This window comes from Oncorhynchus nerka, linkage group LG20, assembly GCF_034236695.1.
Source record: "Oncorhynchus nerka isolate Pitt River linkage group LG20, Oner_Uvic_2.0, whole genome shotgun sequence".
NCBI lineage: Eukaryota > Metazoa > Chordata > Actinopteri > Salmoniformes > Salmonidae > Oncorhynchus > Oncorhynchus nerka.
In genome coordinates, this window is record NC_088415.1 from 12,519,226 (window position 1) to 12,543,196 (window position 23,971).

At 39.8% G+C, this 23,971-nt stretch overlaps 1 protein-coding gene across 5 annotated transcripts in view; it reads left to right on the top strand.

The window, feature by feature from the left end:
• Positions 1-23,971, top strand: part of LOC115125019 (extracellular sulfatase Sulf-2-like) — a 342,598-nt gene that overhangs the window by 255,309 nt on the left and 63,318 nt on the right. For all 5 annotated transcript variants that reach the window (XM_065005239.1, XM_065005241.1, XM_065005237.1 and 2 more), the window contains 2 exons: positions 12,200-12,437; positions 21,388-21,627. In XM_065005239.1, coding sequence (XP_064861311.1) covers positions 12,266-12,437; positions 21,388-21,627 — 412 coding nt within the window. In that variant the 5' untranslated portion in view covers positions 12,200-12,265. The remainder of the gene's footprint in view (positions 1-12,199; positions 12,438-21,387; positions 21,628-23,971) is intronic.

A 23,971-nucleotide genomic window follows, 5' to 3' on the forward strand; every position in this document is an offset into this window, starting at 1 on the left:
ATTGTTAGATATTACGTTGTTAGATATTACCTTGTTAGATATTACCTTGTTAGATATTACCTTGTTAGATATTACTTTGTTAGATATTACTTTGTTAGATATTACCTTGTTAGATATTACCTTGTTAGATATTACCTTGTTAGATATTACCTTGTTAGATATTACTTTGTTAGATATTACGTTGTTAGATATTACGTTGTTAGATATTACCTTGTTAGATATTACCTTGTTAGATATTACTTTGTTAGATATTACCTTGTTAGATATTACGTTGTTAGATATTACCTTGTTAGATATTACTTTGTTAGATATTACCTTGTTAGATATTACCTTGTTAGATATTACGTTGTTAGATATTACGTTGTTAGATATTACCTTGTTAGATATTACCTTGTTAGATATTACCTTGTTAGATATTACCTTGTTAGATATTACGTTGTTAGATATTACCTTGTTAGATATTACTTTGTTAGATATTACGTTGTTAGATATTACCTTGTTAGATATTACGTTGTTAGATATTACCTTGTTAGATATTACGTTGTTAGATATTACCTTGTTAGATATTACCTTGTTAGATATTACCTTGTTAGATATTACCTTGTTAGATATTACGTTGTTAGATATTACGTTGTTAGATATTACCTTTGTTAGATATTACCTTGTTAGATATTACCTTGTTAGATATTACGTTGTTAGATATTACGTTGTTAGATATTACCTTGTTAGATATACGTTGTTAGATATTACGTTGTTAGATATTACTTTGTTAGATATTACCTTGTTAGATATTACGTTGTTAGATATTACGTTGTTAGATATTACTTTGTTAGATATTACGTTGTTAGATATTACTTTGTTAGATATTTGTTAGATATTACGTTGTTAGATATTACGTTGTTAGATATTACTTGTTAGATATTACGTTGTTAGATATTACGTTGTTAGATATTACGTTGTTAGATATTACTTGTTAGATATTACTTTGTTAGATATTACGTTGTTAGATATTACGTTGTTAGATATTACTTGTTAGATATTACGTTGTTAGATATTACGTTGTTAGATATTACGTTGTTAGATATTACGTTGTTAGATATTACGTTGTTAGATATTACTTTTAGATTTAGAGATATTACGTTGTTAGATATTACGTTGTTAGATATTACGTTGTTAGATATTACTTTGTTAGATATTACGTTGTTAGATATTACGTTGTTAGATATTACGTTGTTAGATATTACGTTGTTAGATATTACGTTGTTAGATATTACTTTGTTAGATATTACTTTGTTAGATATTACGTTGTTAGATATTACTTTGTTAGATATTACTTTGTTAGATATTACGTTGTTAGATATTACGTTGTTAGATATTACGTTGTTAGATATTACGTTGTTAGATATTACTTTGTTAGATATTACGTTGTTAGATATTACGTTGTTAGATATTACTTTGTTAGATATTACGTTGTTAGATATTACGTTGTTAGATATTACGTTGTTAGATATTACGTTGTTAGATATTACCTTTGTTAGATATTACGTTGTTAGATATTACGTTGTTAGATATTACGTTGTTAGATATTACCTTGTTAGATATTACCTTGTTAGATATTACCTTGTTAGATATTACTTTGTTAGATATTACGTTGTTAGATATTACCTTGTTAGATATTACCTTGTTAGATATTACTTTGTTAGATATTACGTTGTTAGATATTACTTTGTTAGATATTACTTTGTTAGATATTACGTTGTTAGATATTACTTTGTTAGATATTACGTTGTTAGATATTACGTTGTTAGATATTACTTTGTTAGATATTACGTTGTTAGATATTACGTTGTTAGATATTACGTTGTTAGATATTACTTTGTTAGATATTACTTTGTTAGATATTACTTTGTTAGATATTACGTTGTTAGATATTACGTTGTTAGATATTACTTTGTTAGATATTACTTTGTTAGATATTACGTTGTTAGATATTACTTTGTTAGATATTACCTTGTTAGATATTACCTTGTTAGATATTACGTTGTTAGATATTACTTTGTTAGATATTACGTTGTTAGATATTACTTTGTTAGATATTATGTTGTTAGATATTACTTTGTTAGATATTACCTTGTTAGATATTACCTTGTTAGATATTACGTTGTTAGATATTACTTTGTTAGATATTACTTTGTTAGATATTACGTTGTTAGATATTACTTTGTTAGATATTACGATGTTAGATATTACGTTGTTAGATATTACGTTGTTAGATATTACTTTGTTAGATATTACTTTGTTAGATATTAAGTTGTTAGATATTACTTTGTTAGATATTACTTTGTTAGATATTACGTTGTTAGATATTACGTTGTTAGATATTACGTTGTTAGATATTACGTTGTTAGATATTACTTTGTTAGATATTACGTTGTTAGATATTACGTTGTTAGATATTACGTTGTTAGATATTACTTTGTTAGATATTACGTTGTTAGATATTACGTTGTTAGATATTACGTTGTTAGATATTACCTTGTTAGATATTACCTTGTTAGATATTACCTTGTTAGATATTACGTTGTTAGATATTACCTTGTTAGATATTACCTTGTTAGATATTACGTTGTTAGATATTACGTTGTTAGATATTACGTTGTTAGATATTACCTTGTTAGATATTACCTTGTTAGATATTACCTTGTTAGATATTACGTTGTTAGATATTACGTTGTTAGATATTACGTTGTTAGATATTACGTTGTTAGATATTACCTTGTTAGATATTACCTTGTTAGATATTACTTTGTTAGATATTACGTTGTTAGATATTACTTTGTTAGATATTAGTTTGTTAGATATTACGTTGTTAGATATTACTTTGTTAGATATTACGTTGTTAGATATTACGTTGTTAGATATTACTTTGTTAGATATTACGTTGTTAGATATTACGTTGTTAGATATTACGTTGTTAGATATTACTTTGTTAGATATTACTTTGTTAGATATTACGTTGTTAGATATTACGTTGTTAGATATTACTTTGTTAGATATTACCTTGTTAGATATTACCTTGTTAGATATTACGTTGTTAGATATTACTTTGTTAGATATTACGTTGTTAGATGTTACTTTGTTAGATATTACGTTGTTAGATATTACTTTGTTAGATATTACCTTGTTAGATATTACCTTGTTAGATATTACGTTGTTAGATATTACTTTGTTAGATATTACTTTGTTAGATATTACGTTGTTAGATATTACGTTGTTAGATATTACGTTGTTAGATATTACTTTGTTAGATATTACTTTGTTAGATATTACGTTGTTAGATATTACTTTGTTAGATATTACTTTGTTAGATATTACCTTGTTAGATATTACCTTGTTAAATATTACGTTGTTAGATATTACTTTGTTAGATATTACGTTGTTAGATGTTACTTTGTTAGATATTACGTTGTTAGATATTACTTTGTTAGATATTACCTTGTTAGATATTACCTTGTTAGATATTACGTTGTTAGATATTACTTTGTTAGATATTACCTTGTTAGATATTACCTTGTTAGATATTACTTTGTTAGATATTACTTTGTTAGATATTACTTTGTTAGATATTACTTTGTTAGATATTACGTTGTTAGATATTACGTTGTTAGATATTACTTTGTTAGATATTACGTTGTTAGATATTACGTTGTTAGATATTACCTTGTTAGATATTACGTTGTTAGATATTACTTTGTTAGATATTACTTTGTTAGATATTACGTTGTTAGATATTACTTTGTTAGATATTACGTTGTTAGATATTACGTTGTTAGATATTACGTTGTTAGATATTACGTTGTTAGATATTACTTTGTTAGATATTACGTTGTTAGATATTACGTTGTTAGATATTACTTTGTTAGATATTACGTTGTTAGATATTACGTTGTTAGATATTACGTTGTTAGATATTACTTTGTTAGATATTACGTTGTTAGATATTACCTTGTTAGATATTACGTTGTTAGATATTACGTTGTTAGATATTACCTTGTTAGATATTACCTTGTTAGATATTACCTTGTTAGATATTACGTTGTTAGATATTACCTTGTTAGATATTACGTTGTTAGATATTACGTTGTTAGATATTACGTTGTTAGATATTACGTTGTTAGATATTACCTTGTTAGATATTACCTTGTTAGATATTACCTTGTTAGATATTACGTTGTTAGATATTACGTTGTTAGATATTACCTTGTTAGATATTACCTTGTTAGATATTACCTTGTTAGATATTACTTTGTTAGATATTACGTTGTTAGATATTACGTTGTTAGATATTACCTTGTTAGATATTACCTTGTTAGATATTACTTTGTTAGATATTACGTTGTTAGATATTACTTTGTTAGATATTACTTTGTTAGATATTACGTTGTTAGATATTACTTTGTTAGATATTACGTTGTTAGATATTACGTTGTTAGATATTACGTTGTTAGATATTACGTTGTTAGATATTACGTTGTTAGATATTACTTTGTTAGATATTACTTTGTTAGATATTACGTTGTTAGATATTACGTTGTTAGATATTACGTTGTTAGATATTACTTTGTTAGATATTACGTTGTTAGATATTACTTTGTTAGATATTACCTTGTTAGATATTACCTTGTTAGATATTACGTTGTTAGATATTACTTTGTTAGATATTACGTTGTTAGATGTTACTTTGTTAGATATTACGTTGTTAGATATTACTTTGTTAGATATTACCTTGTTAGATATTACCTTGTTAGATATTACGTTGTTAGATATTACTTTGTTAGATATTACTTTGTTAGATATTACGTTGTTAGATATTACGTTGTTAGATATTACGTTGTTAGATATTACTTTGTTAGATATTACTTTGTTAGATATTACGTTGTTAGATATTACTTTGTTAGATATTACCTTGTTAGATATTACCTTGTTAGATATTACGTTGTTAGATATTACTTTGTTAGATATTACGTTGTTAGATATTACTTTGTTAGATATTACGTTGTTAGATATTACTTTGTTAGATATTACCTTGTTAGATATTACCTTGTTAGATATTACGTTGTTAGATATTACTTTGTTAGATATTACCTTGTTAGATATTACCTTGTTAGATATTACTTTGTTAGATATTACGTTGTTAGATATTACGTTGTTAGATATTACTTTGTTAGATATTACGTTGTTAGATATTACTTTGTTAGATATTACGTTGTTAGATATTACTTTGTTAGATATTACCTTGTTAGATATTACCTTGTTAGATATTACGTTGTTAGATATTACTTTGTTAGATATTACTTTGTTAGATATTACTTTGTTAGATATTACGTTGTTAGATATTACGTTGTTAGATATTACTTTGTTAGATATTACTTTGTTAGATATTACGTTGTTAGATATTACTTTGTTAGATATTACCTTGTTAGATATTACCTTGTTAGATATTACGTTGTTAGATATTACTTTGTTAGATATTACGTTGTTAGATGTTACTTTGTTAGATATTACGTTGTTAGATATTACTTTGTTAGATATTACCTTGTTAGATATTACCTTGTTAGATATTACGTTGTTAGATATTACGTTGTTAGATATTACCTTGTTAGATATTACTTGTTAGATATTACTTTGTTAGATATTACTTTGTTAGATATTACTTTGTTAGATATTACTTTGTTAGATATTACGTTGTTAGATATTACGTTGTTAGATATTACTTTGTTAGATATTACGTTGTTAGATATTACGTTGTTAGATATTACCTTGTTAGATATTACGTTGTTAGATATTACTTTGTTAGATATTACTTTGTTAGATATTACGTTGTTAGATATTACTTTGTTAGATATTACGTTGTTAGATATTACGTTGTTAGATATTACGTTGTTAGATATTACGTTGTTAGATATTACTTTGTTAGATATTACGTTGTTAGATATTACGTTGTTAGATATTACTTTGTTAGATATTACGTTGTTAGATATTACGTTGTTAGATATTACGTTGTTAGATATTACTTTGTTAGATATTACGTTGTTAGATATTACGTTGTTAGATATTATTGTTAGATATTACGTTGTTAGATATTACGTTGTTAGATATTACCTTGTTAGATATTACCTTGTTAGATATTACCTTGTTAGATATTACGTTGTTAGATATTACCTTGTTAGATATTACGTTGTTAGATATTACGTTGTTAGATATTACGTTGTTAGATATTACGTTGTTAGATATTACCTTGTTAGATATTACCTTGTTAGATATTACCTTGTTAGATATTACGTTGTTAGATATTACGTTGTTAGATATTACCTTGTTAGATATTACCTTGTTAGATATTACCTTGTTAGATATTACTTTGTTAGATATTACGTTGTTAGATATTACGTTGTTAGATATTACCTTGTTAGATATTACCTTGTTAGATATTACTTTGTTAGATATTACGTTGTTAGATATTACTTTGTTAGATATTACTTTGTTAGATATTACGTTGTTAGATATTACTTTGTTAGATATTACGTTGTTAGATATTACGTTGTTAGATATTACGTTGTTAGATATTACGTTGTTAGATATTACGTTGTTAGATATTACTTTGTTAGATATTACTTTGTTAGATATTACGTTGTTAGATATTACGTTGTTAGATATTACGTTGTTAGATATTACTTTGTTAGATATTACTTTGTTAGATATTACGTTGTTAGATATTACTTTGTTAGATATTACCTTGTTAGATATTACCTTGTTAGATATTACTTTGTTAGATATTACGTTGTTAGATGTTACTTTGTTAGATATTACGTTGTTAGATATTACTTTGTTAGATATTACCTTGTTAGATATTACCTTGTTAGATATTACGTTGTTAGATATTACTTTGTTAGATATTACTTTGTTAGATATTACGTTGTTAGATATTACGTTGTTAGATATTACTTTGTTAGATATTACTTTGTTAGATATTACGTTGTTAGATATTACTTTGTTAGATATTACCTTGTTAGATATTACCTTGTTAGATATTACGTTGTTAGATATTACTTTGTTAGATATTACGTTGTTAGATGTTACTTTGTTAGATATTACGTTGTTAGATATTACTTTGTTAGATATTACCTTGTTAGATATTACCTTGTTAGATATTACGTTGTTAGATATTACTTTGTTAGATATTACCTTGTTAGATATTACCTTGTTAGATATTACTTTGTTAGATATTACTTTGTTAGATATTACTTTGTTAGATATTACTGAACTGTTGGAGCTAGAAACACAAGCATTTTGCTACACCCGTTATAACATCTGCTAAACACGTGTAAACAAAAAAACTATTTGATTCGATTTTGATTTTTGATTTTGATTTGATTCACCTGGTCAGTCTGTTAGGGAAAGAGTGCTCATAATGTGTTGTATACTCAGTGTACATTTGTGAATTTGTGAATGTGTCACTGTGTAGTTGAACATAGCGCTGGATGTGTTGTGTGACAGCATGTTCCTCTAGCTAACAGGCTGTATAATTCAGTGATATGCTGTGAATGGGACTAAGCTGTTCTGACGCTCACGTCTCCTCTGTGACGCACAATGGTGCAGAGATACAACCTGATTGGTTGGAATACTGTATGGACAGATTACTAATAACTACGTTTAAATGGTTTAGAGCTCTAAGTTTTAAATTCATAATATCAATTAGGCACGATGCAAAAATATATATATATATATTTCGAAAGTCAAATGTCAAAATTCATTGTAGTTGGTTTTAATATTGTGACTATAATCACATAAGACCTGGTTTTGGAACTGTTGTCTGTTTAGTATTGGTGTTTCGGAGACAGCAGAAATGCTGTGAGAGGACGGGGAGGTACACAGAGAGAGAGAGAGATGTGCATGTCATTATGATTCTGTGGCCTGTTCTCCATGTGAGGTGTGAGCGACGGTGTAGCGCCTCCCTTCCCATGCAGGGGTGTGGGGAGAATCTAATGGCTTCAACATTCACACACACACACACACACACACACACACACACACACACACACACACACACACACACACAGAGAGAGAGACACAGGCACATACACACACACACACACACACACACAGAGACACACACACACACACACACACAGAGACACACATACCCACACACACACACACAGAGAGACACACACACACACAGAGAGACACATACACACACACACACACAGAGAGAGACACACACACACAGACACACACACACACACAGAGAGACACACACACACACACACACACAGAGACACACACACACAGAGAGACACATACACACACACACACACAGAGAGACACACACACACACACACAGAGACACACACACACAGAGACACACACACACAGACACATACACACACACACACACACACACACACACACACACACACACACACACACACACACACACACACTCACACACAGAGACACACACACACATACACACACAGAGACACATACACATACAGAGAGAGACACATCCACAGGCACACACACACACACACACAGAGACACACACACAGGCACGCAGCCCAGGGACCACACCAGAGGGGACTCGTTACTGCTCCGGTGGCAACCAGGGTTGCCGTGGTGACACGCTGGGGGGCAGATGGTCTCCATGGCTGCTTTCTGTATTCTACACTCCCTGCGACTGATCTAGTACATCAGCCCCGAATCTTATTGGTTCACTGACGCTCCTTTAGGGCTTTGGTCCTTTGCGGTTGTCGAGAGCATTTAGATTCCTCTCTGTCACTGTCATATGTACGTAAACAGGGGTGAACCAAGGTAACCTGCCTAAATGACTACCAATCCGTAGCACTCATGTCTGTAGCCATGAACTGCTTTGAAAGGCTAGTCATGGCTCACCATCAACACCATCATCCCAGAAACCCTAGACCCACTCCAATTTGCATACCGGCCAAACAGATCCACAGATGATGCAATCTCTATTGCACTCACACTGCCTTTTCTTTCCTGTCTTTTGTCCCACCTGGACTTAAGGAACGTGAGAATGCTGTTCATTGACTACAGCTCAACATTCAACACCAACACGTGCCCTCAAAGCTCATCAATAAGCTAAGTACCCTTGGACTAAACACCTCCCTCTGCAACTGGATCCTGGACTTCCTCACAGGCCGCCCCCAGGTGGTGAGGGTAGGTAACAACACATCCACCACGCTGATCCTCAACACAGGGAACCCTCAGGGGTGCATGCTCAGCCCCCTCCTGTACTTCCTGTTCACTCATGACTGCACGGACAGGTTCAACTCCAACACCTTCATTCAATTTGCCGATGATCCCTGACAACGACGAGACAGCCTATAGGGAGGAGGTCAGAGACCTGGCCGTGTGGGGCAAGGACAACAACCTCTCCCCCAACGTGATCAAGATAAAGGAGATGATTGTGGACTACAGGAAAAAGAGGCACGAGCATGCGCCCATTCTCATCGAAGGGGCTGCAGTGGAGCACGTTGAGAGCTTCAAGTTCCTTGGTGTCCACAAACGAACATGGCCCAAGTACACCAAGACAGTCGTGAAGAGGGCACGACAAAGCCTATTCCCACTCAGGAGACTGAAAAGATTTGGCATGGGTCCTCAGATCCTCAAAAGGTTCTGCAGCTGCACCATTGAGAGCATGGCCGGCATGACTGGTTGATTCACTGCCTGGTATGGCAACTGCTCGGCCTCCGACTGCAAGGCACTACAGAGGGTAGTGCGAACGGCCCAGTACATCACTGGGGCCAACCTTCCTGCCACCCAGGACCTCTATACCAGGCGGTGTCAGAGGAAGGCCCTAAAAATTGTCAAAGACTCCAGCCAACCTAGTCATAGACTGTGCTCTCTGCTACCGCACAGCAAGCGGTACCGGAGCGCCAAGACTAGGCTTCTAACCAGCTTCTACCCCCAAGCCATAAGACTCCTGAACATCTAGTCAAACGGCTACCCAGACAATTTACATTGTCCCCTTCCCCTTTCCACATCACTACCACTCTCTGTTGTTATCTATCCATAGTCACTGCAATAACTGTACCTACATGTACAGTTGAAGTCGGAAGTTTACATACACCTTAGCCAAATACATTTAAACTCAGTTTTTTTCAGAATAGTAGTAGAGAGAATGATTTATTTCAGCTTTTATTTCTTTCATCACATTCCCAGTGGGTCAGAAGTTTACATACACTTAATTAGTATTTGGTAGCATTGCCTTTAAATTGTTTAAATTGGTTCAAACGTTTCGGGTAGCCTTCCACAAGCTTCCCACAATAAGTTAGGTGAATTTTGTCCCATTCCTCCTGGCAGAGCTGGTGTAACTGAGCAGGTTTGTAGGCCTCCTTGATCACACACACTTTTTCAGTTCTGCCCACAAATTTTCATAGGCTTGAGGTCAGGGCTTTGTGATGGCCACTCCAATACCATGACTTTGTTGTCCTTAATCCCTTTTGCCACAACCTTGGAAGTATACTTGGGGTCATTGTCCATTTGGAAAACCCATTTATGACCAAGCTTTAAGTTCCTGACTGATGTCTTGAGATGTTGCCTCAATATATCCACGTAAATTTCCTTCGTAATAATGCCATCTATTTTGTAAAGAGCACCAGGCCCTCCTGCAGCAAAGCACCCCCACAATATGATGCTGCCACCCCCGTGCTTCACGGTTGGGATGGTGTTCTTCGGCCTGCCAAGCCTCCCCCTGCCAAGCCTCCAAACATAATGATGGTCATTATGCCCAAACAGTTCTATTTTTGTTTCATCAGACCAGAGGACATGTCTTCAAAAAAGTATGATCTTTGTCCCCATGTGCAGTTGCAAACCATAGCCTGGCTTTTTTATGGCTGTTTTGGAGCAGTGGCTTCTTCCTTGCTAAGAGGCCTTTCAGGTTATGTTGATAGAGGACTGGTTTGACTGTGAATATAGATACTTTTGTACCTGTTTCTTCCAGCATCTTCACAAGGTCCTTTGCTGTTGTTCTGTGATTGATTTGCACTTTTCGCACCAAAATGCGTTCATCTCTAGGAGACAGAAGCATCTCCTTCCTGAGCGGTATGACGGCTGCGTGGTCCCATGGTGTTTATACTTGCGCACTATTGTTTGTACAGATTAACGTGGTACCTTCAGGCGTTTGGAAATTGCTCCCAAGGATGAACCAGACTTGTGGAGGTCTACAATTAATTTTCTGGTGTCTTGACGGATTTATTTTGATTTTCCCATGATATCAAGCAAATAGGCACTGAGTTTGAAGGTAGGCCTTGAAATAATTCCCCAGGTACACCTCCAATTGACTCAAATGATGTCAATTAGCCTATCAGAAGCTTCTAAAGTCATGACATCATTTTCTGGAATTTTCCAAGATGTTTAAAGGCACAGTTAACTTAGTGTATGTTAACTTCTGACCCACTGGAATTGTGATACAGTGAATTATAAGTGAAATAATCTGTATGTAAACAATTGTTGGGAAAAATTACTTGTGTCATACACAAAGTAGATGTGCTAACCGACGTGCCAAAACTATAGTTTGTTGACAAGAAATGTGTGGAGTGGTTGAAAAATGAGTTTTTATGACTCCAACCTAAGTGTATGTAAACTTCCGACTTCAACTGTACATTTTTCCTCAACTAACCGGTGCCCGCGCACATTGACTCTGTACCGGCACCCCTCTGTGTATATTGTTCTTTTTTAATGCTGCTCTTTAATTACTTGTTACTTCTATCTCTTATTCCTATCCTTATGTTTTATTAACTGCATTGTTGGTTAAGGGCTCGTAAGTAAACATTTCACTCAGCGCATGTGACAAATAACATTTGATTTGATTTGATTTATTTCGGTTTCTACGTGATCACCTGTGAGTCTGTAGAAAACTGTTCTTGTGTTTCCTGGCTCAGTCTGACCTTGCGTCTGCTCTAGTGTCTCCACGAGCTCTGTTTCCTCTCCATGTCAGATTCACAAACCCATTCAGAGAATGTTGTACATTTTAGTGAGCGAGAAGGTTCTCACTCCCAATGTGTTTTACATAGGACTAGCGTTATTTGGCATTAGGTGTGAACACCTGTGTCTCTAGTCGAACTGGTCCTGTAGTCTAACCTATGTCCTCCTGTCTGTTGTGTTGTGTCTCCAGGAATCTTAGCGGTGGCTGCAGCAGAGTGATCCAGTAGTAGCAGGGTAAGATAAGTTTGAGGTCAAGATGGCGGGACAGGGGCTGCTGCACTCCACCAACCGTTACCTCCTCCTGCTCCTGGGGGTTCTGTCTGTGGCAGACGCCTCTATCTTCCTCAAGGCCTCCTTCCAGAGAGACCGCCGTAACATCCGGCCCAACATCATCCTCATTCTCACTGATGACCAGGACATGGAGCTCGGTGAGTCTGGCTTCACAACAGTGTTTCCGGTAGAACTTCCGTCCTCTAGGTTTTCACTCCAGCCCTAATCTAGCGCACCTGATTCTAGTAATTAGCTGATTGGGCAGATGAATCAGGTGAGATACTCTGGGGAAAGAGAGGAACAAACTAACATATTACCGGATGTTATTTTCTTCCATATTTAATTTATCTGTATGTCTGAGTATGTCTCACTATGTCCCTGTCACACAAAGACATGTTTGTCTCGTAACAGTTAACATAGACAAGGAGGTGCCATCTCATTATATCCCTGTCTGGTAACAGTTAACATAGACAAGGAGGTGCCGTCTCATTATGTCCCTGTCTGGTAACAGTTAACATAGACAAGGAGGTGCCATCTCATTATGTCCCTGTCTGGTAACAGTTAACATAGACAAGGAGGTGCCGTCTCATTATGTCCCTGTCTGGTAACAGTTAACATAGACAAGGAGGTGCCATCTCATTATGTCCCTGTCTGGTAACAGTTAACATAGACAAGGAGGTGCCGTCTCATTATGTCCCTGTCTGGTAACAGTTAACATAGACAAGGAGGTGCCATCTCATTATGTCCCTGTCTGGTAACAGTTAACATAGACAAGGAGGTGCCATCTCATTATGTCCCTGTCTGGTAACAGTTAACATAGACAAGGAGGTGCCGTCTCATTATGTCCCTGTCTGGTAACAGTTAACATAGACAAGGAGGTGCCGTCTCATTATGTCCCTGTCTGGTAACAGTTAACATAGACAAGGAGGTGCCGTCTCATTATGTCCCTGTCTGGTAACAGTTAACATAGACAAGGAGGTGCCGTCTCATTATGTCCCTGTCTGGTAACAGTTAACATAGACAAGGAGGTGCCGTCTCATTATGTCCCTGTCTGGTAACAGTTAACATAGACAAGGAGGTGCCGTCTCATTATGTCCCTGTCTGGTAACAGTTAACATAGACAAGGAGGTGCCGTCTCATTATGTCCCTGTCTGGTAACAGTTAACATAGACAAGGAGGTGCCATCTCATTATGTCCCTGTCTGGTAACAGTTAACATAGACAAGGAGGTGCCATCTCATTATGTCCCTGTCTGGTAACAGTTAACATAGACAAGGAGGTGCCGTCTCTCAGACTGTCTACTAATGATCTGCTTTTGTTTGTCACCATCTGACAGTGTGGCCTGTCTTCCCGAGTGCTGCTGAGCTTGACGCCAGCTCTGTCTTTTTCTGTCTCTGTCTCTCTCTTTCTCTGTCTCTCTCTTTCTCTCCTTTTGTTTCGCTGTCTGTCTTCTTCCTAGACCAGGGATAGGCAACGCCAGACTCTTTGGTGGCCTGATTGGTGTCACACTTCTCCCCCAGCCCCAGCTAACACACCTGTCTCCAATAATCAACTAATCATGATCTTCAGTTTGGACCCCGATTAGTTTAATCAGTTGTGTTTGCTGGGGATAGTGTCACACCACTCCAACCCTTGAGGACTGGAGTTGCCCACCCCCTAGACTCTCTCAGTCAGACAGACAGCTAGAGTTGCCCACCCCCTAGACTCTCTCAGTCAGACAGACAGCTAGAGTTGCCCACCCCCTAGACTCTCTCAGTCAGACAGACAGCTAGAGTTGCCCACTCCCTAGACTCTCTCAGTCAGACAGACAGCTAGAGTTGCCCACTCCCTAGACTCTCAGTCAGACAGACAGCTAGAGTTGCCCACTCCCTAGACTCTCTCAGTCAGACAGACAGCTAGAGTTGCCCACTCCCTAGACTCTCTCAGTCAGACAGACAGCTAGAGTTGCCCACTCCCTAGACTCTCTCAGTCAGACAGACAGCTAGAGTTGCCCACCCCTAGACTCTCTCAGTCAGACAGACAGCTAGAGTTGCCCACCCCTAGACTCTCTCAGTCAGACAGACAGCTAGAGTTGCCCACTCCCTAGACTCTCTCAGTCAGACAGACAGCTAGAGTTGCCCACCCCCTAGACTCTCTCAGTCAGACAGACAGCTAGAGTTGCCCACCCCCTAGACTCTCTCAGTCAGACAGACAGCTAGAGTTGCCCACCCCCTAGACTCTCTCAGTCAGACAGACAGCTAGAGTTCCCCACACCTTAGACTCTCTCAGTCAGACAGACAGACAATTAGAATTGCCCACTCCCTTGACTCTCTCAGACAGACAGACAGACAGACAGACAGCTAGAGTTCCCCACCCCTTAGATTCTCTCAGTCAGACAGACAGACAGACAGCTAGAGTTCCCCACCCCTTAGACTCTCTCAGTCAGACAGACAGACAGACAGACAGACAGACAGACAGACAGACAGACAGACAGACAGACAGACAGACAGACAGACAGACAGCGAGAGTTCCCCACCCCTTAGACTCTCTCAGTCAGACAGACAGACAGACAGACAGACAGACAGACAGACAGACAGACAGACAGACAGACAGCTAGAGTTCCCCACACCTTAGACTCTCTCAGTCAGTCAGACAGACAGACAGACAGACAGCTAGAGTTCCCCACTCCCCTAGACTCTCTCAGTCAGACAGACAGACAGACAGACAGACAGACAGACAGACAGACAGACAGACAGACAGACAGACAGACAGACAGACAGACAGACAGACAGACAGACAGACAGACAGACAGACAGACAGACAGACAGCTAGAGTTCCCCACCCCTTAGACTCTCTCAGCCAGACAGACAGACAGGCAGACAGACAGACAGACAGACAGACAGACAGACAGTTAGAATTCCCCACCCCCTAGACTCTCTCAGTCAGACAGACAGACAGAGAGACAGACAGACAGACAGACAGACAGACAGACAGACAGACAGACAGACAGTTAGAATTGCCCACTCCCTAGACTCTCTCAGTCAGACAAACAGACAGACAGACAGACAGACAGACAGACAGACAGACAGACAGACAGACAGACAGACAGTTAGAATTGCCCACTCCCTAGACTCTCTCAGACAGACAGACAGACAGACAGACAGACAGACAGACAGACAGACAGACAGTCAGACAGACAGACAGACAGACAGACAGACAGACAGACAGACAGACAGACAGACAGACAGTCAGACAGACAGACAGACAGACAGACAGACAGACAGACAGACAGTTAGAATTGCCCACTCCCTTAGACTCTCTCAGTCAGACAGACAGACAGAGAAATGATTGTCAGTCTTCTACGCAGCTGCCATTGTAGAAGGCACACCAAGCCAGATGCCGCGTGACGCCCTCTCACTGAGAGGAACTCTTTGGCACGTCAGCAACCCTATACCCACAATACATCACTTCCCCTACGTCAAGGGCTCGGCGTGCACACCCAAGACTCGTCTCTCTGTCTCTCTGTCTGCTGTGTTCAGAGTTGTGCTGGCATGGGGGTGGGAGAAGGGGGGGGGTTAAACACTTTTCCACCAGTCATTTTCACTGTGCTGAGAGAGAGGGGGAGGAGGGAGGAGAGAGAGAGAGAGAGAGAGAGAGAGGAGGGAGGGGGAGGGAGGGGGGGGGGTGGAGGGTGGGAGGGAGGGAGGAGAGGGAGAGAGGGAGAGAGAGAACAAACGGCAAAGCTTCAAACCAGCTCACTTCATAACTTAAAGGATTTAATTCCCTAAACCCCAGTAGATTAACCTACTGTAACCAGAAAAATGAAAGGAATTTCAATGCCCATTGTTACGGAACGAAAAAGAGAGACTGTAATTCCGAATGGAAACCATGGGGTTCTAGATAAAAGTCCTTGGGAGTAATTTTCTAAAGCAATTTTGACAAAAGCCTCTATTCCATATAGGAGGGCGAGCAGCACTTTATCCCTTTTTCTGTCATCACCTGATTTTACATCCAGACCACCGAGAGAACACCACTGCTCTCTGCCAATCACCCTCTCCGCTGTGGGCCGAGGACCTATCCGACGTTAAATATGCAAACTTTCTACTGGGTAATTAACTATGAGTAGCCAATCAGAGCTCCTCCTCCGTCATCAGGCCCCACTTCAGAGCACTCCATTTATTACTAGGTACTGTGCTGTTCCCTAAACACTAAACCCTCTCCAGCTATCTCCAAACTGCATCCTTGTCCCCTTAAGCATGCTTGAAAATGGACACTCCAGTTCCATCCAGCTTTACTTAGAGTAGTTTAGCCCTTCTCTCGCTCTCTGTCCGTCTGTCAGTCTCTCTCTCTCTCTCTCTGTCTGTCTCTGTCTCTCTCTCTCTCTCAATTCAATTCAAGGGGTTTTATTGGCATGGGAAACATGTGTTAACATTGCCAAAGCAAGTGAGGTAGATAATATACAAAAGTGAAATAAACATTAAAAATTGACAGTAAACATTACACTCTAAGGAAGAGACATTCCAAAGGTCACATTATGGATATGTATAGTGCTGTAACGATGTGCAAATAGTTCAAGTACAAAAGGGAAAATAAATAAACATAAATGTGGGTTGTATTTACAATTGTTTGTTCTTCACTACTTGCCCTTTTCTTGTGGCAACAGATCACAAATCTTGCTAATGTGAGATTCCACTGCCTCTCTCTCACCTTGTCAAAGTAATTTCACAGCACTTTACAATTACAGTGGAAAAGGTGAGGCCGTTCCTGAATGAAAAGGGCCCCTGAAGACTCCATATTGCAGGTTGATTGCCTATTTTGTACAGGCTATTTTAGGCGGCTCTCCAATAGATTTGGCCAATCAACAAATTGCTCACTCCAAGTGTACAAGGTTAAAGGTGTCTGTAGCGTATCACAAAATACTGTTTGGAATTCACCTCAGGCAGCCCTGTTATCTGTGAAAAATCTCCCATGTTACAGTTTTTTTTACAATCACTAGGACCCATTTCCCAGTACTTAAGTCACTTTTAGTTAGGAGAACGCTTCACACAGTTCTCCTAACTAACTTTTAGCTTGGCACAGCAGTTAATTTCACTTTCAAAATGCCCTAAAACTACCAAAACACTTCACACAGTTCTCCTAACTAACTTTTAGCTTGGCACAGCAGTTAATTTCACTTTCAAAATGCCCTAAAACTACCAAAACACTTCACACAGTTCTCCTAACTAACTTTTAGCTTGGCACAGCAGTTAATTTCACTTTCAAAATGCCCTAATACTACCAAAACACTTCACACAGTTCTCCTAACTAACTTTTAGCTTGGCACAGCAGTTAATTTCACTTTCAAAATGCCCTAATACTACCAAAACACATCATGTCTCAAATCAACTCGTTCTTCCATAACACGAGCAAAGGTCACCCAACAAGCACACATTGTCACTCATAAAACAATGACCGAAACAACACTAACAACAGGTAGCATTACACAATGTTGTCTTTACAAAACAAGAATGACACCTCTCTACTGTTTACAATTCACTGCAGTTTATGTTACAGGAATGTATAAGACATGATGCAATATGCTTCAATATGTTTTATGTCATTGAATGGCATTGAGTGATTCCAAAATACAATCATTTGTATGTACACCATCTACTGATACAGATACAGTAGCAATACTAGTCAACCCTGTCTTCTGCATTTGGCCACAGGTTCTCATCCACGTCACATCTTATGTCATCTTGGGCAACACACCTAGGAAAGAATCTTTTGGCATGCCTGGTCCATCCCTGACAATCTTCTGCAGATATGTCCAGGCATACAGCATTCATTGTGTCCAGGAGGGACATTTGATCATGTGGACGGTGGTCATAAACCTTCCACCTCCATGAGGAAAATAATTCCTCTATGGGGGTGAGGAATGGAGGGTGAGGTGGGAGGAAAATTATTCCTCTATGGGGTTGAGGAATGGAGAGTAAGGTGGGAGGAACATAATTCCTCTATGGGGGTGAGGAATGGAGAGTAAGGTGGGAGGAACATAATTCCTCTATGGGGGTGAGGAATGGAGAGTAAGGTGGGAGGAACATAATTCCTCTATGGGGGTGAGGAATGGAGAGTAAGGTGGGAGGAACATAATTCCTCAATGGGGGTGAGGAATGGAGAGTAAGGTGGGAGGAACATAATTCCTCTATGGGGGTGAGGAATGGAGAGTAAGGTGGAAGGAAAATAATTCCTCTATGGGGGTGAGGAATGGAGAGTAAGGTGGGAGGAACATAATTCCTCTATGGGGTTGAGGAATGGAGAGTAAGGTGGAAGGAAAAGTGACACCATCCTGGGATGGGCTGCAAACCACTCTGTGACTGCATGGGAGGGGTGAAACGCCACATTGTCCCATAAAATTACAAACGTTGGCCGATTTCGCCTCTCTGCAACCCTTTCCTCACCCGGGACAACCCTTCCATAGAGGTCATCCAGGAATGAAAGGAGACGCTCGGTGTTGTATGGCCCAACCCTTCCATAGAGGTCATCCAGGAATGAAAGGAGACGCTCTGTGTTGTATGGCCCAACCCTTCCATAGAGGTTATCCAGGAATGAAAGGAGACGCTCGGTGTTGTACGGCCCAACCCTTCCATAGAGGTCATCCAGGAATGAAAGGAGACGCTCGGTGTTGTACGGCCCAACCCTTCCATAGAGGTCATCCAGGAATGAAAGGAGACGCTCTGTGTTGTACGGCCCAACCCTTCCATAGAGGTTATCCAGGAATGAAAGGAGACGCTCGGTGTTGTATGGCCCAACCCTTCCATAGAGGTCATCCAGGAATGAAAGGAGACGCTCGGTGTTGTATGGCCCAACCCTTCCATAGAGGTCATCCAGGAATGAAAGGAGACACTCGGTGTTGTATGGCCCAACCCTTCCATAGAGGTCATCCAGGAATGAAAGGAGACGCTTGGTGTTGTACGGCCCAATTAGCGGTTTGTGTAACAGAAATCCAACAGAGGATATTGCTGGACACATTGTGATGTTGTCACCCCTCTGGCCCCTGACATCCACTGTGGCTCTTTTCCCCAATCACATTCCTTCCTCACCGCCGTGTTTTGGCCAAGCTGAAACCAGCCTCATTCACAAAGATGGGGTGTTTGCCTGGCTTCAATCTCCATGACTCTCTAAAATAAATCCACAAGGCAACATAAGAGTTAGACTATTACGGTAGTTTACATTATACCTAAAAACATGCCGCAGTGTGCCTCTGCCCTGTTTGGTTTTGTTCAAAACAAGTTCTGTATTTTATAGTCATCGTACCCGGACATATTGGTTCCTGAGTTGCTTGACTCGTTCAGAGTTCCTCTCAAAGGGGACAGTGTACTGCTGCTTCATCCTGACTTGATGTTGTTTCAGGACTCTAGAAATATTTATTGTGCTTACACTGTCTGCCAACACTCGTCTCGAATCTCTGTGAGTTTTATGCCATTGTTTCTGATGACCATATCAACGATTGCGGTTTCCTGCACAGCAGTGAAAATCCTACCTCTCCCGCCTGTAGGAGGTAACGTTGGGTACTAAGCAGAAATACAAAAACAATTACAATTACACACAAGTGGGTTTGGAGGCTTTGCTCAACTGACTTCTGTAATGTGCAGTTCAGTCAGATGCCTCTTGCAGAATGCACATCTTACCTGGTGTTTTGACGGACATTTCTCAGAATAGATGCCACTGTTGAGAGTTGCAGATTTGGCTGCACTCTCACACCAGCCTCTCTCATTGATAGACCGTGATCTATTACAGGATCAATTATAGTAGCCCTAATCTCATCTGAGACTACAGCTCTTGATCTTCCTCTCAGTCTTCTTCCACCACGCATACGTACTTCTCTCCCTCTCCCAGCCACTCTTCTTCCTCTGTCAGCCACTCCTCTCCCTCTCTCAGCCACTCTTCTTCCTATGTCAGCCACTCCTCTCCCTCTCCCAGCCACTCTTCTTCCTCTGTCAGCCACTCCTCTCCCTCTCTCAGCCACTAGATAATAACCAAAAGTGAAATAAACAACAAGATTTAACAGTAAACATTATACACACAGAAGTTCCAAATGAATAAAGACATGACAAATGTCATATTTTGTATATATACACTGTTGTAACAATGTGCAAATAGTTAAAGTACAAAATATACATAAATATGGGTTGTATTTACAATGGTGCTTGTTCTTCACTGATTGTCCTTTTCTTGTGGCAACAGGTCACAAATCGTGCTACTGTGATGGCACACTGTGGTATTTCACCCAGTAGATATGGGAGTTTATCAAAATTAGGTCTGTTTTGGAATTCTTTGTGTAATCTTAGGGATATATGTGCCTCTAATATGGTCATACATTTGGCATCTCCACCTCATTTTGTGGGCAGTGTGCACATAGCCTGTCTTCTCTTGAGAGCCAGGTCTTCCTGACGGCGGCCTTTCTCAATAGCAAGGCTCACTGAGTTTGTACATAGTCACAGCTGCCATGCTCCTTTTCTCTCTCTCTCTCTCTCTCTCTCTCTCTCTCTCTCTCTCTCTCTCTCTCTGCCTCTCCATCTCTCTCTCTCTGCCTCTCTCTCTCTCTCTCTCTGCCTCTTGATCCCTGTCTCTCCGTCTCTCCGTCTCTCTCTCTCTCGCTCTCCCTCTCTCCTCTCTCTCTCTCTCTCTCTCTCTCTCTCTCTCTCTCTGCCTCTCCATCTCTCTCTCTCTGCCTCTCTCTCTCTCTCTCTGCCTCTCCATCTCTCTCTCTCTGCCTCTTGATCTCTCTCTCTCTCTCTCGCTCCCCCTCTCTCTCTCTCTCTCTGCCTCTCCATCTCTGTCTCTCTCTCCGTCTCTCTCTCTCTCTCTCTCTCTCTCTCTCTCTCTGCCTCTCTCTCTCTCTGCCTCTTGATCTCTGTCTCTCTCTCTCTCCATCTCTCTCTCTCTCGCTCTCCCTCTCTCCCTCTCTCCCTCTCTCTCTCTCTCTCTTTCTGCCTCTCCATCTCTGTCTCTCTCTCTCTCTCTCTCCGTCTCTCTCCCTCTCGCTCTCCCTCTCTCTCTCTCTCTCGCTCTCTCTCTCGCTCTCTCTCTCTCACACACACTATAACTTACTTTCTCTCCCTGTCTCTCTCTCTTTCCCCCTCGTCAGGCTCCATGCAGGTCATGAATAAGACACGTTGTATCATGGAGCAGGGCGGGACTCACTTCTCCAACGCCTTTGTGACCACGCCCATGTGCTGTCCTTCACGCTCCTCCATGTTGACGGGGAAGTACGTTCACAACCACAACACCTACACCAACAATGAGAACTGTTCCTCCCCCTCCTGGCAGGCCCAGCATGAGACTAGGACCTTTGGAGTGTACCTCAACAACACTGGCTACAGGACAGGTCAGTAGTCCGTACAGATTGACACATACACACACACACACACGTTTACTTGAAGTCATCACTTATCTCTTAATCAATTGAGGCAAACACTATTTTTATTGAGAATTCAAAAACCTTTCTTAATTAGATTACACATTTCACACTCTGTTAGGACTTGTGAAAGCCATTAGATGTGTTCTATCCTGCCTGGTGTTCTGTTCTATCCTGCCTGGTGTTCTGTTCTATCCTGTCTGGTGTTCTGTTCTATCCTGCCTGGTGTTCTGTTCTATCCTGCCTGGTGTTCTGTTCTATCCTGTCTGGTGTTCTGTTCTATCCTGCCTGGTGTTCTGTTCTATCCTGCTTGGTGTTCTGTTCTATCCTGTCAGTTGTTCTGTTCTATCCTGCCTGGTGTTCTGTTCTATCCTGCCTTGTGTTCTGTTCTATCCTGTCAGTTGTTCTGTTCTATCCTGCCTGGTGTTCTGGTCTATCCTGCCTGGTGTTCTGTTCTATCCTGCCTGGTGTTCTGTTCTATCCTGCCTGGTGTTCTGTTCTATCCTGCCTGGTGTTCTGGTCTATCCTGCCTGGTGTTCTGTTCTATCCTCCCTGGTGTTCTGTTCTATCCTGCCTGGTGTTCTGTTCTATCCTGTCAGTTGTTCTGTTCTATCCTGCCTGGTGTTCTGTTCTATCCTGCCTGGTGTTCTGTTTTATCCTGCCTGGTGTTCTGTTCTATCCTGTCAGTTGTTCTGTTCTATCCTGCCTGGTGTTCTGTTCTGTCCTGCCTGGTGTTCTGTTCTATCCTCCCTGGTGTTCTGTTCTATCCTGTCAGTAGCTCTTTTCTATCCTGCCTGGTGTTCTGTTCTGTCCTGCTTGGTGTTCTGTTCTATCCTGTCAGTTGTTCTGTTCTATCCTGCCTGGTGTTCTGTTCTATCCTGCCTGGTGTTCTGTTTTATCCTCCCTGGTGTTCTGTTCTATCCTGTCAGTTGTTCTGTTCTATCCTGCCTTGTGTTCTGTTCTATCCTGCCTGGTGTTCTGTTCTATCCTGTCAGTTGTTCTGTTCTATCCTGCCTTGTGTTCTGTTCTATCCTCCCTGGTGTTCTGTTCTATCCTGTCAGTTGTTCTGTTCTATCTTGCCTGGTGTTCTGTTCTATCCTGCCTGGTGTTCTGTTTTATCCTCCCTGGTGTTCTGTTCTATCCTGTCAGTTGTTCTGTTCTATCCTGCCTTGTGTTCTGTTCTATCCTGCCTGGTGTTCTGTTCTATCCTGTCAGTTGTTCTGTTCTATCCTGCCTTGTGTTCTGTTCTATCCTCCCTGGTGTTCTGTTCTATCCTGTCAGTTGCTCTGTTCTATCCTGCCTTGTGTTCTGTTCTATCCTGCCTGGTGTTCTGTTCTATCCTGCCTTGTGTTCTGTTCTATCCTGCCTGGTGTTCTGTTCTATCCTGTCAGTTGTTCTGTTCTATCCTGCTTGGTGTTCTGTTCTATCCTGCCTGGTGTTCTGTTTTATCCTCCCTGGTGTTCTGTTCTATCCTGTCAGTTGTTCTGTTCTATCCTGCCTTGTGTTCTGTTCTATCCTGCCTGGTGTTCTGTTCTATCCTGTCAGTTGTTCTGTTCTATCCTGCCTTGTGTTCTGTTCTATCCTCCCTGGTGTTCTGTTCTATCCTGTCAGTTGTTCTGTTCTATCTTGCCTGGTGTTCTGTTCTATCCTGCCTGGTGTTCTGTTTTATCCTCCCTGGTGTTCTGTTCTATCCTGTCAGTTGTTCTGTTCTATCCTGCCTTGTGTTCTGTTCTATCCTGCCTGGTGTTCTGTTCTATCCTGTCAGTTGTTCTGTTCTATCCTGCCTTGTGTTCTGTTCTATCCTCCCTGGTGTTCTGTTCTATCCTGTCAGTTGCTCTGTTCTATCCTGCCTTGTGTTCTGTTCTATCCTGCCTGGTGTTCTGTTCTATCCTGCCTTGTGTTCTGTTCTATCCTGCCTGGTGTTCTGTTCTATCCTGTCAGTTGTTCTGTTCTATCCTGCTTGGTGTTCTGTTCTATCCTGTCAGTTGTTCTGTTCTATCCTGCCTGGTGTTCTGGTCTATCCTGCCTGGTGTTCTGTTCTATCCTGCCTGATGTTCTGTTCTATCCTGCCTGGTGTTCTGGTCTATCCTGCCTGGTGTTCTGTTCTATCCTCCCTGGTGTTCTGTTCTATCCTGCCTGGTGTTCTGTTCTATCCTGTCAGTTGTTCTGTTCTATCCTGCCTTGTGTTCTGTTCTATCCTGACTGGTGTTCTGTTCTATCCTGTCAGTTGTTCTGTTCTATCATGCCTTGTGTTCTGTTCTATCCTCCCTGGTGTTCTGTTCTATCCTGTCAGTTGTTCTGTTCTATCCTGCCT